Source organism: Mytilus edulis, chromosome 13 (assembly GCF_963676685.1).
Source record: "Mytilus edulis chromosome 13, xbMytEdul2.2, whole genome shotgun sequence".
In the NCBI taxonomy this organism is placed as follows: domain Eukaryota; kingdom Metazoa; phylum Mollusca; class Bivalvia; order Mytilida; family Mytilidae; genus Mytilus; species Mytilus edulis.
The window spans coordinates 22458589-22473292 of NC_092356.1; the positions used below are offsets into that span (position 1 = coordinate 22458589).

At 31.6% G+C, this 14704-nt stretch overlaps 1 protein-coding gene across 1 annotated transcript; it reads right to left on the reverse strand.

The window, feature by feature from the left end:
* Positions 1–4520: 4520 nt before the first annotated feature.
* Positions 4521–14214, reverse strand: LOC139501686 (inhibitor of growth protein 4-like). The gene is made up of 7 exons (XM_071290834.1): positions 14126–14214; positions 11988–12059; positions 7772–7938; positions 6971–7085; positions 6088–6178; positions 5224–5380; positions 4521–4623 (listed from the first exon to the last, which is right to left on the reverse strand). Exons 1-7 carry the CDS (start codon positions 14160–14162, stop codon positions 4522–4524), a joined length of 741 nt encoding a protein of 246 aa, XP_071146935.1. The 5' UTR covers positions 14163–14214; the 3' UTR covers position 4521.
* Positions 14215–14704: the final 490 nt, after the last annotated feature.

The following is a 14704-nucleotide window of genomic DNA, read 5'->3' on the forward strand; positions in this document are numbered from 1 at the left end:
AGACCATGACTTACGGGTCGGAGCCAAATAATCTCCATATGCCAATGATTACAAAACTGCAGCCCAAACATCATTGACCTACCACTAATGGTTCCCAAAAGACTGACCTAATCACAAACCAGTACATGTATACTAAGCAAAAGTTTCAAAGTCTATAGACAATGACTGAAGCGGCAGGGCCAAATAATTTCCATGTGAATGAGATGAGCCAATGCTAATACAACTGCATACCAATATCATCGATTTACCTATTGTGGTTCACCACAAACTAGACCTAATCACAAACTAATATAATTGACGAGGACGCTGCTGATGGTTGAAACAGCATACATATGTCTCGCTTTTTGATTCTGTCAAGACGAGATGAAAAAATATGTTGAAAATGATCAAACAAAAATTTGACCATATTAAAATTAACAAAAAAATTAACACCGTTTCTGATCCTCAAAATTTACCAATCTGGAAGCTATAGAAAAAAACAAACAGAAATTCAAATGATTTTTTATTGTGAATAACAATAAAACAATAGTGACACTGGGTGTCTAATATTTACAACTTTTATCATGCAAATTCCTCATACATAAAATAATCTTTCTCTCTTATACATGCAAAATAATTTCTCTAGCTCTCAAAAGTTTAAATCAGTAAAGTGTTTCTCACAGTTAGTTTCAACAATGTTTATTAAGCTTTCAAATGATACTGAATTTTCAAAATCTGTGTTGCCTAGAATCTTTGACATATATTAATGAAAATGGTTGAAAAAAACATAGGACTTACATTCTCTAACTTAGGTCAACATCCTTTGCCCAGGCTGCTTTTAAAAATATCTCATTCAGACATAAACTAACAATAAAAATATCAAGAGACATGTATTTCTAATGTAGATATTACTGTCAACTTTAAAATTAATATTGAAATGTTTTTTTTTTTTAATATCTTTAAAGAAAATCTACAAATAGTCATTAAACATTTTAGAAAGCTGTAAATAAAGTGTAAATTAAGGTTTCAAAAAATTGTTAACTGCATCTAAAACGACGCTAGAACATTTTTTTCAGGAAATACTTTTCTACAATAATTCTACTCAATGAAATGCGGGTTTAACCTATGCAAAAAAGCCAGAATCCCAGTCTAACCTTTTTCAAACATACGATGTATGTCATCGTCCTAGACTATTGCAAATTATCAAAATCATACATGTATTTAACAATTTAGTTTAATGTTCTGCAATATCTATTCTTTTTTATTTTCATAATTGTGTGCAGTAATCAGACTTTTCCAAAAAAAAATGATTTTACAGAAATACATTTATTGATTTCCCTTGAGAAAGATCACAATCCAAAAGATTTTTCAATAATTAAGTTCACACTTTCATATGCAGTATCTAAAATCATTCATACATATACATACACATTAATAACTTCAGCTCACTTAAACCAACTATCAATTCAAACACGACTAAAAATTTTAATTTTCTATTTTAAGGTTCTACTGTCGAAATATAAGGTAGCACTCAAACTGAATTCCTACTGTAGACATTTTATAGTCAAAGTAAACATAGCACTAGAAAAATTTAACAGGACTGCAAAAATCTACTATTTTAAGCCACTTGAATGCTGACAAAAAATATTTTGATTGTGGAATATCAAATTCAAGAATTTGAGAATGCTATAATAATTTTGAACACTGTTTTTTATACCCAACATAATCTATACTGCCTATGCATTTGTAATATGATAAGTCTTAACATACATTGTTTACACAAAATGATAATAAGACCGTAAAGTCTACTAATATTGTTTGTTTTTTTTCAACTTATAATGCTATAAATATGCACTCTGAATAAAGAAAAAAAATAAATCAATTTTGGATTATTTCTATATATGGATTTTCATTTGAATAAATATGACCATATACTATGACAAAAATTATTTTGGAATAATGTGTATCATACTTTTAACTATTTTTGGATCACAAATTTTTAAATCGGACAAAAGTTTCAAAAACGCTTTTTTTCAACATGATTTTTAGAAAAAAAAATGCTGTCAATTATAATCACAATTTGTTATCATATTTTTCAATCAGTTGTTTTTTGGAAGAATAAATCAAACTTTAGTCACTTTCAAAACTACATTTTCACTTGACTTTCACAATAATTATTTTTACCCACAATGCAATGTACAAATGTCACTAAACAAAATAAACAACAATTTATCACATGATGGCAAAATGAGATTTCTTATAAACAAAGCTATGAAGCTATAGGTCACAAGTATATTTTGAGGAAAAGACATTCCCCAATCTAGCTCGGACGTTGCTCAAATAAAAAACAATGCATCCCACTGGGGACTATATCATACTTGATGCATACCTATAGAATATTAACAGGGCTGCTTTTTTTGTTCTTTTTTTAATTTCGTGGATTTGGTAAAAAAAAAATTAGGTTTAAATATTTTGGATACGCTTATATTCTTTAAAAGCCCAAATTGAACATGCATTTCACATTGCTGCTTGCTTGCTTACCCCATGTAGTAAAATTCAAGAAAATGTGACCACAACTTCATAGTTAACTATCTTGAACCAAATTTTAGCATGATAAACAATGGACACAGAGGGGAAAACAATATGCCTTCAACTGTTCTGTGCACACCATAAAAATTCAAATACTATGAAAATAAATAGATTTACAATACAATTTTTACAGTTCATTTAATATTCAAATATTAGTCAAAAGTTTTTAAATACTTAATAATTAAATGTTATGGAGATTTATTTTTCTAACCATGAACAAAGAAAATACAAGTATGGCACTTATATTATTTGATTATCTTGCTTTACAAGTATTTAAGTTATAAGGAAAACAAATTCTGAATAGGGAAAAAAAGGATGTTAGGGTCTTTTTTTTTTCGCCCCAATTCTCAAAAATTTAAGGGTTTTTCTCACTTACTTTCTTAAAGTTTGAACAAATGCTATGTACGCAATTTTTAAATCAAGTCCATTTCAAAAGTTCTATTTGCATACATGATTTCATTGTAATCTGACATATTGTCCATTTATGTATACTATGCTTTAAATTATGATGTAAAAAACATTAACACTTCTAAAAATTTCTTTGTATTTATATCATGCCATGATTGCTTCTCAACTAATAAACATATATTTTCTTCAAATTCAGATGCAAAAATATGAAAAACAGTGGAGATACATAAAATAGTAAATGATTAATTTTCTTCAGTAAAACCTGAAGTTTTTCTTAAAATAACAAACAAATAAACACAAAAAAGACATGACAGAGCTCATAAAAATTGAAGTTTTTTTTAATGAATGCATCAACTGTGTTTTGCATTTTATTTTACCTAATGTTTTCAAGAGAATTGAAAATTCCTTGATATGGGACAATCGTTTCTACTATCCTAAAAATTACACATCTCTTTTTTAAAGTGTTTTACAATGTTATACTTTTAAGATTTGAGTTTCTATAAATTAACTGAACAGAAAGAAAAACTAGTTGTTTGAAAAATAAGCACTAATAAATTTTGATTGAAATCTTGAATGGTTCCCCACCAACTATAAAAAAAACCTGAAAAATTTTATATTGTAATTTGAAGTCTTAATTTGTCATGATTGTTATGGAAAATATATAACTTTATGAGAGAAAAAATACCACAAACCACATGGTAAATGAACTGATTGTTAGAGTTAATTTCCTATTGCTTGTAGAGTAAAACTTTGGTTGGCAATGCTTGTTTTTTTTGTATAAACATTACCTCATCCATGGTTTTTAAGATTTATATCTACAAACAGTATATATGTAAGACTCAGATCGACGTCCGGTCTCTAATCGACGTCCGTTGTTCAAATCGACGTCCAAATCTGACGTCACAATGAAATAACATTCCAAATCGACGGCCAATTTATGCTTCTCTAATCGACGTCCAATTTTTAGCTTCTCTAATCGACGTCCAATTTTTAGCTTCTCTAATCAACGTCCGTTTTAGACACAAACTACACTATTGAACTGAACCGATATCAGATGGAAAGTATTTATAAATGTTAGAAAATGTACTTCAAGTTGCCATAATGTTGAACCCTACAAAACATGTGCAAGTCCAGTTTTGTCAATACATAACACAAAAAAATAAAACTGGACGTCGATTAGAGTATCAAAATATTGGACGTCGATTTGTGAATGTAACGTCAGATTTAGACGTCGATTTGAGGTACGGACGTCGATTAGAGGCCGGACGTCGATCTGGGTCTAACATATATATAGGCTTTAATAGTTAAACCTGTATACATCATATCAATGTTTTCATTTATTTGACTGGACGTTATCCCAATTACAATTGTACAATATACAAACAAAGCAAGCAAGCTCACCAAAGTCCTACTCTACATGCATTTGGAAAATAACTGTAATCATATTTTTTTTCTTTTAATGAACATTAACAGACAATAAATGCACCGATGATGTGTTTTACAAATAAAAACGAGCACTTTCTTCTTCTCCTAATCCATGTTGCTTTATTTCTTTTTCCGCTCTTCTGAACATCTGGGACAAAACCATTTACCCTTAGGTTTGATTGTTAGTCCAACACAAGCAAAATGAAACCATTCAATTGGACACTAAAATAAAGGAAAAACAATTACACACGGAACTTTTTTCGTTTTTCAATAATAAACTTTTTATGCATTAACACCAAATTTGCACTTCAAATAAATGCGTTTGTCTGCGAAAATCATTTTTTTAATGCCTTGGATTTTTTCATGCAATTGATGTGATAGCAAAATAAGAGGGAAAATCCAAGTTTGTATAGACCAGCCTTATTGTATACATAACTGTATGTCCTATAGATATTAATTTTTTTGATTGAGGAATACTTGCATTTTAATGGGTATTTGATTTTGTGGCTATATCTCTGCATACATAGCCTATAGAAAATTTGTAATTCGTTTAATATTTGAATTTGCACGAAAAAAAATGAATCCATGTAGTATTTTGGTAACATGATCGTAGTCCTATTGAATTTAATCACACACATCTTACATTCATGTATATCTATCAACTAGTACATTTAATTGCTAAGTCTTTACACTTAAATTGAAGCTTGAAAAACATGCAGGAGTTATATAATTTGATACAATAAATATTTGTTTTGATTTAACCACTTTTTTAAAGGCACTCTTATCATTTTGCCTCTCAAACCACAGAATTTGTATACTCACATCAGCATTATCACAGCCAATCATTTCACCGTAAGAGACCTGGTGACATAGACAGTATGTAGGTTCATTAGGATCTACGGGCATATCTAGTACATCTGAAGGGTGTGTTATGGATATTAGTGGGACTGTGATGGGGGCTGCTTCAGGTTCAGGAGATCTGAAAAATAATTTGTATTTATTCATTTTGGTTGTCTGACGATTTCCAATATTTATTTACATATATATCCAGTTTTACAAAACATTGTTTATTATTTTCACATTTATAAATCTATGGCTAAAAAGTTAAGCCTATGGTGTCCACCATGTTTTTTTTAAGATTCTGCATTGATATATGGTAAAATGTTGAAAATCCAGCAAGTAATTTTGTTCAACGTAGACAAGATACTCATTAAAGAATATTTTTTTTTAACATGTAAATTGAAAGACAGCATGAAAACTTGTAACACTGCTAGAGAAATATATCCTGATCTAAATCAACCAATCATTGATTGATTATCTCTTTATTTGTTAACAGTATGGATAAAATACCTCATCTCAAAATTCAGAATGTGAGTAACCTATATGTAGAGTATTGCAGAAAGGGGTATTAAATGTACTGTAAATTCAGAAATTAATATGTGCATTTATTATAGCGATTTTTTTCTTTTAAGGCTAAAATGCTATTTAAATTTTTCTGATATTGAGAAATTTTTGCTCAATTCATATCAGAAATAAAAAAAATGATATTTAACCTATTACGATTATGACCCTGCCGCATTTTACACAATCATAAAAACATAGCACTAGTTTCTGAATTTACAGAACATTATCTGTTTAAATTCAATAGTTATCATGGTTATGAAGTAATTCTTAATTTGTGCATACAATGGTGCTCCCTTCTTTTTCTTTTTCCGGGGTATTTCGTCTTCGAATTCTTCTTTCATTGATTTCCTCTTTTTCTTTTCTTTTCCTTTAACTGTAAAAATAACATTTAATGTCAAGTCATTAAAAGACTTTCTTGAACTTGAAATCACCTTATAAATAAAATGTATCAAATGTATTGTATATGGTAAAAGGGAAACAACTCTTGTAGCTTTCTGTCTTTTTATCTGAAGTGCTGGACAACAAGTGTATGTATGTTCTGTTGATATTTTCTTTTGATATGATTACCGGTATATATAATTGCTAAATGATTGAAAATTATCAACAAATCTTTACAATTTTCTTCACCTTAAGGTGGGATACATTTAATTTTTGCTACTTTAATGCTGTTTCAAAGATTTCAACACACGAGCTGATAGAAATCAACCATTCAAATGCGTATAAACATACATGTGCAAAGACTTCGATATATTTTGAAACTTTCAAATAAGAAATAAAAGATGATTTTTTCTGTTTTTAAGGGTTCTTCTACCAACTGAATTGTCAAACTGTTACAGACATTGATTTTTACAACCTGAAATAAGATAGCAGAGGTATTTATATATATTTGCAGACGGTCAATTTCTATCTGACCCAACTCGCATATCAAATGTAAAGGTTTTCTTTTTTTTTTAACATTAGAAACTTAAACTTTTAATTTTTCATAGCTTGCTTGCTTTTTTCATGTCAGTCAGTAGTCAAAATAATAATAATGTTTATAATCAAAATTTAAATCATCTTTTGTTTTGGGCGATTGAATCTGTATACCAAGATATTTCATTTCAAATCTTTGCCTGCTCGCATAACTTCATTTTAAATTCAATATAACCGATTTCTATCCCCTCACGTTTTTTGCCTGAGTCTGAATCTCCTTTATGTTGACTAGATGATGAACTTTTTTCTTTTAAATCTGCTTCGAACCTCGCAAGATCAGCATCTAGCTTTCGTATATGTTTATCAACCTGAAATTTAACAAGTTTTATTATCAATAAGTTTTCTTTTCAATTTCAAAATACCTCTTAAAAGGTTGGATTCCATTAAATAAATATTGAAGCCTTTTACCATAAGAAGATAACATAGGACTGATGGCCTTTTTTATAGAGAAAAATAATCTTCAATTATATCATCTCCCAAAATTCATACATGTAATAAAGAACAGTTTAAAATGTCTATGGTTTTCCATACTAGTCCAATATACACCTTATTTGCTAATCTTGGCTGACCTGGCTGCTTGAACTTCTGACGCATACAACAATCACTTTTCCATTGTGGGGTCAGATATTTAGTTTAAAAACGTCAAAATTTTACGGGAACATGTGTGATATCCAGTAATGGCGGACAAATAGCGATAAGGTGTTTTATTTGCACTTTTACTGTTTAATATTTCAACTCAACCTGATTGTGCAAAACCTTATGAAATTTGAGGTGCTCAATGCTTATCCAACTTATTTTTTTAAAATTTGGTTCAAGTCTCACTGATAAATCTATGTTACAAAAACTTGCCTCTGGCATTAAATGTGTTAAGCTTGATAACTATGATGAGTTTTAACTATAATTTGTTTTTCTCCATATTTTCGTTTGATTGCACAAAAATTGTCTTTAAACATGTTAAAGATTTTATTTTTCAAAATCCTTTTTAAGACCTTACCATTTCATATGTCTGCATGGCTAACTGTACTTTGTCATCCCCAAATTCTTTACTTTTAGAGAACATTTTTTCTATTGAATCTAACTGTTCTGTGCGTTTTTCCGGTGACAGACCTCTGACACCTCCAAGATAGTCCACAGCCATCTTGTCTATTTCCTTCATCAGATCTAGAATACAATTGATAATAAATGAGGTTACAAAATAAAGGGTTCTCGAAAGATGGTCAGATCAAAGCATGTATTGTAGCTATATAGTAAGAATTACATCAATACCCCATTGATGAATTTTATCTCTAATTTCAGAAATGAAAAAATAACAAACATTTTCACACAAAATAAGAGGGGAATACAGGTCAAGCTATTTTTCAAAGACAATATTAATAGAGCAAACTTATCTAACACAAGTTATCGATAGACTGCAAAGTGTTTCATTGTAGCAGTACAATCTCATTTTTCATTTTTGTTGTCATGAGAATGGACAATTTGTTTGAGTAACTGAAAATCCCAAATACAAATGGTATTCTAATCATGTAACAAAAACAACACCATCCTTTAATTTCCCTCACACTTGCCAAGATCCAAAAATTCAACATTTGCATTTTTCTTAAGTATTTTTAGTATCTTTAGGCCTGAAATAAAATATTGTTTCTTTCTCCAATCCTGATCGACCCTGCAAAAATGGTCCTACTCATAAAGTTTTACTGTCAAATATTATTTTATTCATCTCTGATTTTTGGGCTTGCCAGATCATCTGATAATATTTAGACTTTTTGGATAAATAAAATTATTTACCCACCTACCTACCCACCCACACATGGCTTGGCAGGGTTGAGATTGGGGAAGCAAACAATACAAGCACAAAGGTGTCAGTATTCACCTCATAAACTTACAAAACCTTTGAATAGACTTATTAAGAAGGGATATAATTACGATACTGTTGTCAAGTCATTAAAGATTGCATATTTTGGCGTTAATATTGAGTCACTGATGAGGTCTTTGCATCGGAACTAAACACATTTATTCTAAAAACAGTTGTTGGCATGACACGGGTTATGTTCTTCTCATATATGTTATGATTGTATGATACTAAACCCCTTACGGGAAGGATTGTGCCTGATGTTCATATGATGAAATCATAATCTTTCAGTCAGTTTAATTGAAGTCTGGAGCTGGCATGTCAGTTAACTGCTAGTAGTCTGTTGTTATTTATGTATTATTGTCATTTTGTTTATTTTCTTTGGTTACATCTTCTGACATCAGACTCAGACTTCTCTTGAACTGAATTTTAATGTGCGTATTGTTATGCTTTTACTTTTCTACACTGGTTAGAGGTATAGGGGGAGGGTTGAGATCTCACAAACATGTTTAACCCCGCCGCATTTTTTGCGCCTGTCCCAAGTCAGGAGCCTCTGGCCTTTGTTAGTCTTGTATTATTTAAATTTTAGTTTCTTGTGTACAATTTGGAAATTAGTATGGCGTTCATTATCACTGAACTAGTATATATTTGTTTAGGGGCCAGCTGAAGGAGGCCTCCGGGTGCGGGAATTTCTCGCTACATTGAAGACCTGTTGGTGACCTTCTGCTGTTGTGTTTTTTTATTTTGGTCGGGTTGTTGTCTCTTTGACACATTCCCCATTTCCATTCTCAATTTTATGTATATTAATTAAGGCCTTACTACTAAAATAACAAGATGCAATTTGTTAGCCAGCATGGGGTAACCAGATGCTCCGCAGGGTGCCGCTTTATACAACCGCAGAGGTTGAACCCTGAACGGTTGGGGCAAGTATGGACACAACATTCAAGCTGGATTCAGCTCTAAATTTGGATTGTGATTAAATAGTTGACACAGCATAGGTTTTGGACACAGAATGAATGTGGTCTAATGAACTTAAAATAATTTTTTTGTCTTTGAGCAATCACTATGCTGTTGAATATTAATTCTCTCAAAAAAATGTTTGAAGAAATTTTCTTTTTATTTATGAAATCTGAAATGAGAAAAATTTAACCTCCCCCCCCCCCACCATTTTTTTTTCACATCCCCCTTTCCTTTTTTTCAAAACTGATCTCAATTCAAATTTCTAATGGAGTTTGCAACAATAACTACTCATTTAAATACATCATAAAATATTAAAATGTAACAAAAAATGCTTGTTATCACTGAATGGTAAAGATTGTTTTAATTTATCAGTTGGTAGTAAAAGTGAATATACATTGTGTATTGTATAAAACAATGATTTAAGTTGATTCAACTACTATTCTGGACAAAGAAAGATAACTCCAATCAATTGAAAATTTCTTGCTATTGCACAATATTGTGCAATTAGATATCGCTTGCTATTGCGCAATACTGTACAATTGAAAATATAAGTACATTTTTAGATTCAGCATATCAAAGAACCCCAAGGATTCAATTTTTGTTAAAATCAAACTAAGTTTAATTTTGGACCCTTTGGACCTTAATGTAGACCAATTGGAAAACCAGACCAAAAATTAAGAATCTACATACACAGTTAGATCCAGCATATCAAAGAATCTCAATTATTCAATTTTTAATGAAATCAAACAAAGTTCAATTTTGAACCCTTTGGGGCCCTTATTCCTAAAAACCTGTTGGGACCAAAACTCCCAAAATCAAACCCAACCTTCCTTTTAAGGTCATAAACCTTGTGTTTAAATTTCAAAGATTTCTATTTACTTATACTAAAGTTATGGTGCGAAAACCAAGAATAATGCTTACTTGGGCCCCTTTTTGGCCCCTAATTCCTAAACTGTTCAGACCTTAACTCCCAAAATCAATCCCAACCTTCCTTTTGTGGTCATAAACCTTGTGTTTAAATTTCATTGATTTCTATTTACTTATACTGAAGTTATTGTGCGAAAACCAAGAATAATGCTTATTAGGGCCCTTTTTTGGCCCCTAATTCCTAAACTGTTTGAACTAAAACTCCTAAAATCAATCCCAACCTTCCTTTTGTGGTCATAAACCTTGTGTAAAAATTTCATAGATTTCTATTTACTTAAACTAAAGTTATAGTGCGAATACCAAGAAAATGCTTATTTGGGCCCTTTTTGGCCCCTAATTCCTAAAATTTTGGGACCAAAACTCCCACAATCAATCCCAACCTTCTTTTTGTGGTTATAAACCTTGTGTTAAAATTTCATAGATTTCTATTCACTTAAACTAAAGTTAGAGTGCGAAAACTAAAAGTATTCGCACGACGACGACGCCAACGTGATAGCAATATATGACGAAAAATTAAAATTTTTGCGGTCGTATAAAAATTGATGAATCAAAGAATTCAACTTCATGGTTAACTATTATAGGACAAAGGTACCCGGTGTGGATTAAAAATTACACCATTTCAGAACCTTTTGTCTTCTGAATAATTAATATTACCAATAATCAACAAGTTCCGGGTTGAATCCAATACTGATACCAAAAGAATATGTCATAAGGCCATGCAAAAAGGATTGTATGTTTCCCCCAACCCTGCCGATCTGTTTTAACCCTCCGTGTCAATTCTTTTTTTCTTTTTTTTTGCAGATGAGTTGTTGACAATTATCATTGATGCTTTTTAAAAATGTCTGATAATCTCTTAAAAGTGTTTCAACATGGCTCATTCCTTCAGTTTCACATACATGTAGATTATACCACAATATACAATGTGAAACAAACATTAATTACAGGTTAACAACAAAATTCTCTGTAGAACGAAACTGATTTTTCACAAAAAAATAAAATAAAATACAAAGTTTTTCCTGCCTGCCGAGGCTTAATAATTTTCACAAGGGCCTAAGTAGTTTCAAGGCTATATTGTAGGTTCAAACAGAAAGATTTAGAAAGCCAAGTAAACACTCCTAAAAATCTGTCTGGACTCACCATTTTCAAAACTGGTGAGTCCACATATGCATCAAAATTGAAATATTTTGTATACTAAACTGAACACAGTTTAACAAAAATATCATCATTTTATAGCAAAAGTTATATATATTTCAATAAAATATTTTCTTCTTGCTTTTGGACTCATCATGGCCAAAAATGATGAGTCCCTGGACTCGCCTTGAAAAAACCTTATCGAGTATGTAATCAGTATGACTTTTATCAGATGAAAATACAAATACTTTAAAATAAGGCATTAAGGTACAAGTACATTGATTCAATCAAGACCCTGAGTGTGTTCTAGCTCTTATAATAAAGATCAGATATTCCATTTTACCTTGTGCCCTTTGATCCAAGTCTCTCATTAAATTAAAGTTTCTTTGGAGTTCACTCGGTAAAGTCTCCAAACCTATAAAAGAAAAAAAATATGAATGTTATACACAAATGAATGTAATTCAGTTGTTTTCTGTTATTGTTTAGTTCATAAATCAGGCAATTAGTTATTGTTGTTGGGATTGTTTTTACGTTTGATATTTCAGGTACTTTCTATGTAATAGTTAACTATGCAGTGTGGTTTTAGCTCATTGTAAAAGTCAAAACCTCACTGGCATAAGTATTGTCATGTTATAGATTTTACATGCACTCTTGCATACTACAGATCTGGACACAGCAAGCCCTTAAAAAATCCCCGATAGATAATACAATGTTTGCAAGTACTGATAAAATTCCTCCTTTTACCGAAGAACCCCACAAGAGTTAAAGGGTACAGACAGTTGAATCCAATACACTCCTTATTGGGATCAATGGAGATGTGTCACTAACCAGTCTTCACGACGAACTTTTAAACTACAGGCCCGGAGCTCAATTTTTGAATTTTTTTAGTTAGTTTCTGTTAGCCTGTAGATATGATTTTTACAGGCCCAAGAGCAATTTTACTAGCCTGGACTGCCACTCAGCGTGAAGACTGACTAACCTATATTTACAATTGTTTACAAGGACAATCCCCACCCCTACACATGGGGTGTGCTAGATCACTAAGAGTCTGTTATCATGGTGGAGCAAGCTGAAGTACTAGGAGATATCCCATCGGGATGCTTGGCTGAAACAGACAAACCTGAGAGATGTCAAAAGAATTTAAGATGGATCCTTAGGTCAAAGTAAGGGGCAACATTGACCAACCAAAGCCCCCAATAAACCTATTCTTGTTTAAACTCCAATCTGGGTACCAGAGAATTGTGCGGGAGGGTGAGGCCAAATAAAAATATATGTGTGGTTCCAGTTACATACTTTTAAAAAATAGGGTCGGTAGGTCAGCAATTTTTTTTTTCTTTTTTTTTTTTAATGTCAAAATCCGGAAAAGAATCGTGTGTTTACCGAAATTGTTTCCCTTATTATACACGCCCCAACCAGAAGTCCGACATTTTTACATGTGTGTGGTTGTAAAATAAACAGCCATGATACGTTTTTAGTTAATTTTGTTGCATTCTGTTATGAATTCTTGCATTTTAGCCATAACAGATACTTGTGATGGAAATTCAGATGACAGAAATCTATGAATTTAATTATTTTAATTCATAATCCTCAAAATTTGATCGTTTGAAAATTTATTTTTGAGAAATGAAAAAAAAGTTCTAGGGTCGGTTTTAACTAGGGTCGGTCGGGTTACTGGAACCACACATATATTTTTATTTGGCCTGAGAGTTACCCTTGTGAAGTTCTAAAATTTCCAGCGCCCAGAGTCAGGATAGAACCGCCACACAACAAACCCACACTTATGTTTGACATACAGTAAGCAGTTGAGGTAAGGAAGTACACAAAAATGTACTTCTTTAGCTCAGTCAGGCCATTCATTAGGAGGCGGTACCCGGTACTTTTACCCTCCTATGCTATTGACAAGTACCGCCTAAATGTAGGAATTTTTATATAAGAAATTCATGGAATAAATTGAAAAGTACCACCTAGAAATGTGGAAAGTACCAGTCAACATGAAAAATAATGAAACCCCTGCTCAGTCAGTTAACGTGGTGCTTTGTAACACAGTGGTCCAGGGTTCAAGTCTCTGTGGATACATGCAATTTTGCAAGATGAATCATGCTCTCCGGGTTCCATACCAATTAGGCAATTTCAGTCAGTAGAAGTTTCACTTTCAATATTAGAAACAGGAAATGTAGCAAGCAAGAGTGATGACTTTGTTAGCAAGATGGGAATATCTATTTCATGTTAAGATAATGCTATCAAGTTAAGATTACCAACTACCGTGACTAAGTACTGCCTCTGACTTGTGTAAACATTCATTTGAAAATTTATAAAATTGCGCCAAAAAAATATTTCGAGCTGAGCCGCTCATTCCTTCAAGAGACATCGTTTGTATCTACACTATATGCCACCTGATCATATAAATATGAATGGGGAGATTGCTGAGGAAGGTCATTTTACTCATATAATTTGTCATATATATCTGTAACTTAAACTCACTATCTAAATAGTGTTCGAGATACATCGCAGTTGCCATTTTGGAGGTTTTTGGGTTTAATTGAATCACGTGACAATCTGTGTCAATGATGAGCATATTTCCGGTTTGCTATTTGTTTTGCTTTAAAACATTTCTCTGAATCAGTTTATATATTAAAGGTTAAAGGTTATAAATGTCAGATTAGTTATTTTGGGAATTACGTAGCTAGACAAAATGCATGAGGGTCTGGTGGAGTTTTACAGAATAGAGAGGAAAATGCGATATATCCCAACTCAGAGATAGACGAACGAAACTAGAAATTTTGACAGAAAGCATTTTTTTCGACAAAAAATAAATTTAAAGGCCCATCTAAGACTCATGGGAATATCAATATCATAAAAAAACCATCATGCATATAAAATCCCATGGACATTGTGAAATTGTGGAAAGGAAATCGAATAGTATGCAATTTGAACTTTGATGTTACGAAGGTATATAATTCCGTATTATTGACAGCCTCGAACAAACTTCATCATTACCCTTCTCAACTGGACTACTCAGTGTATATACGCGTAACAATTCATGACCCAATTTCTAAACAT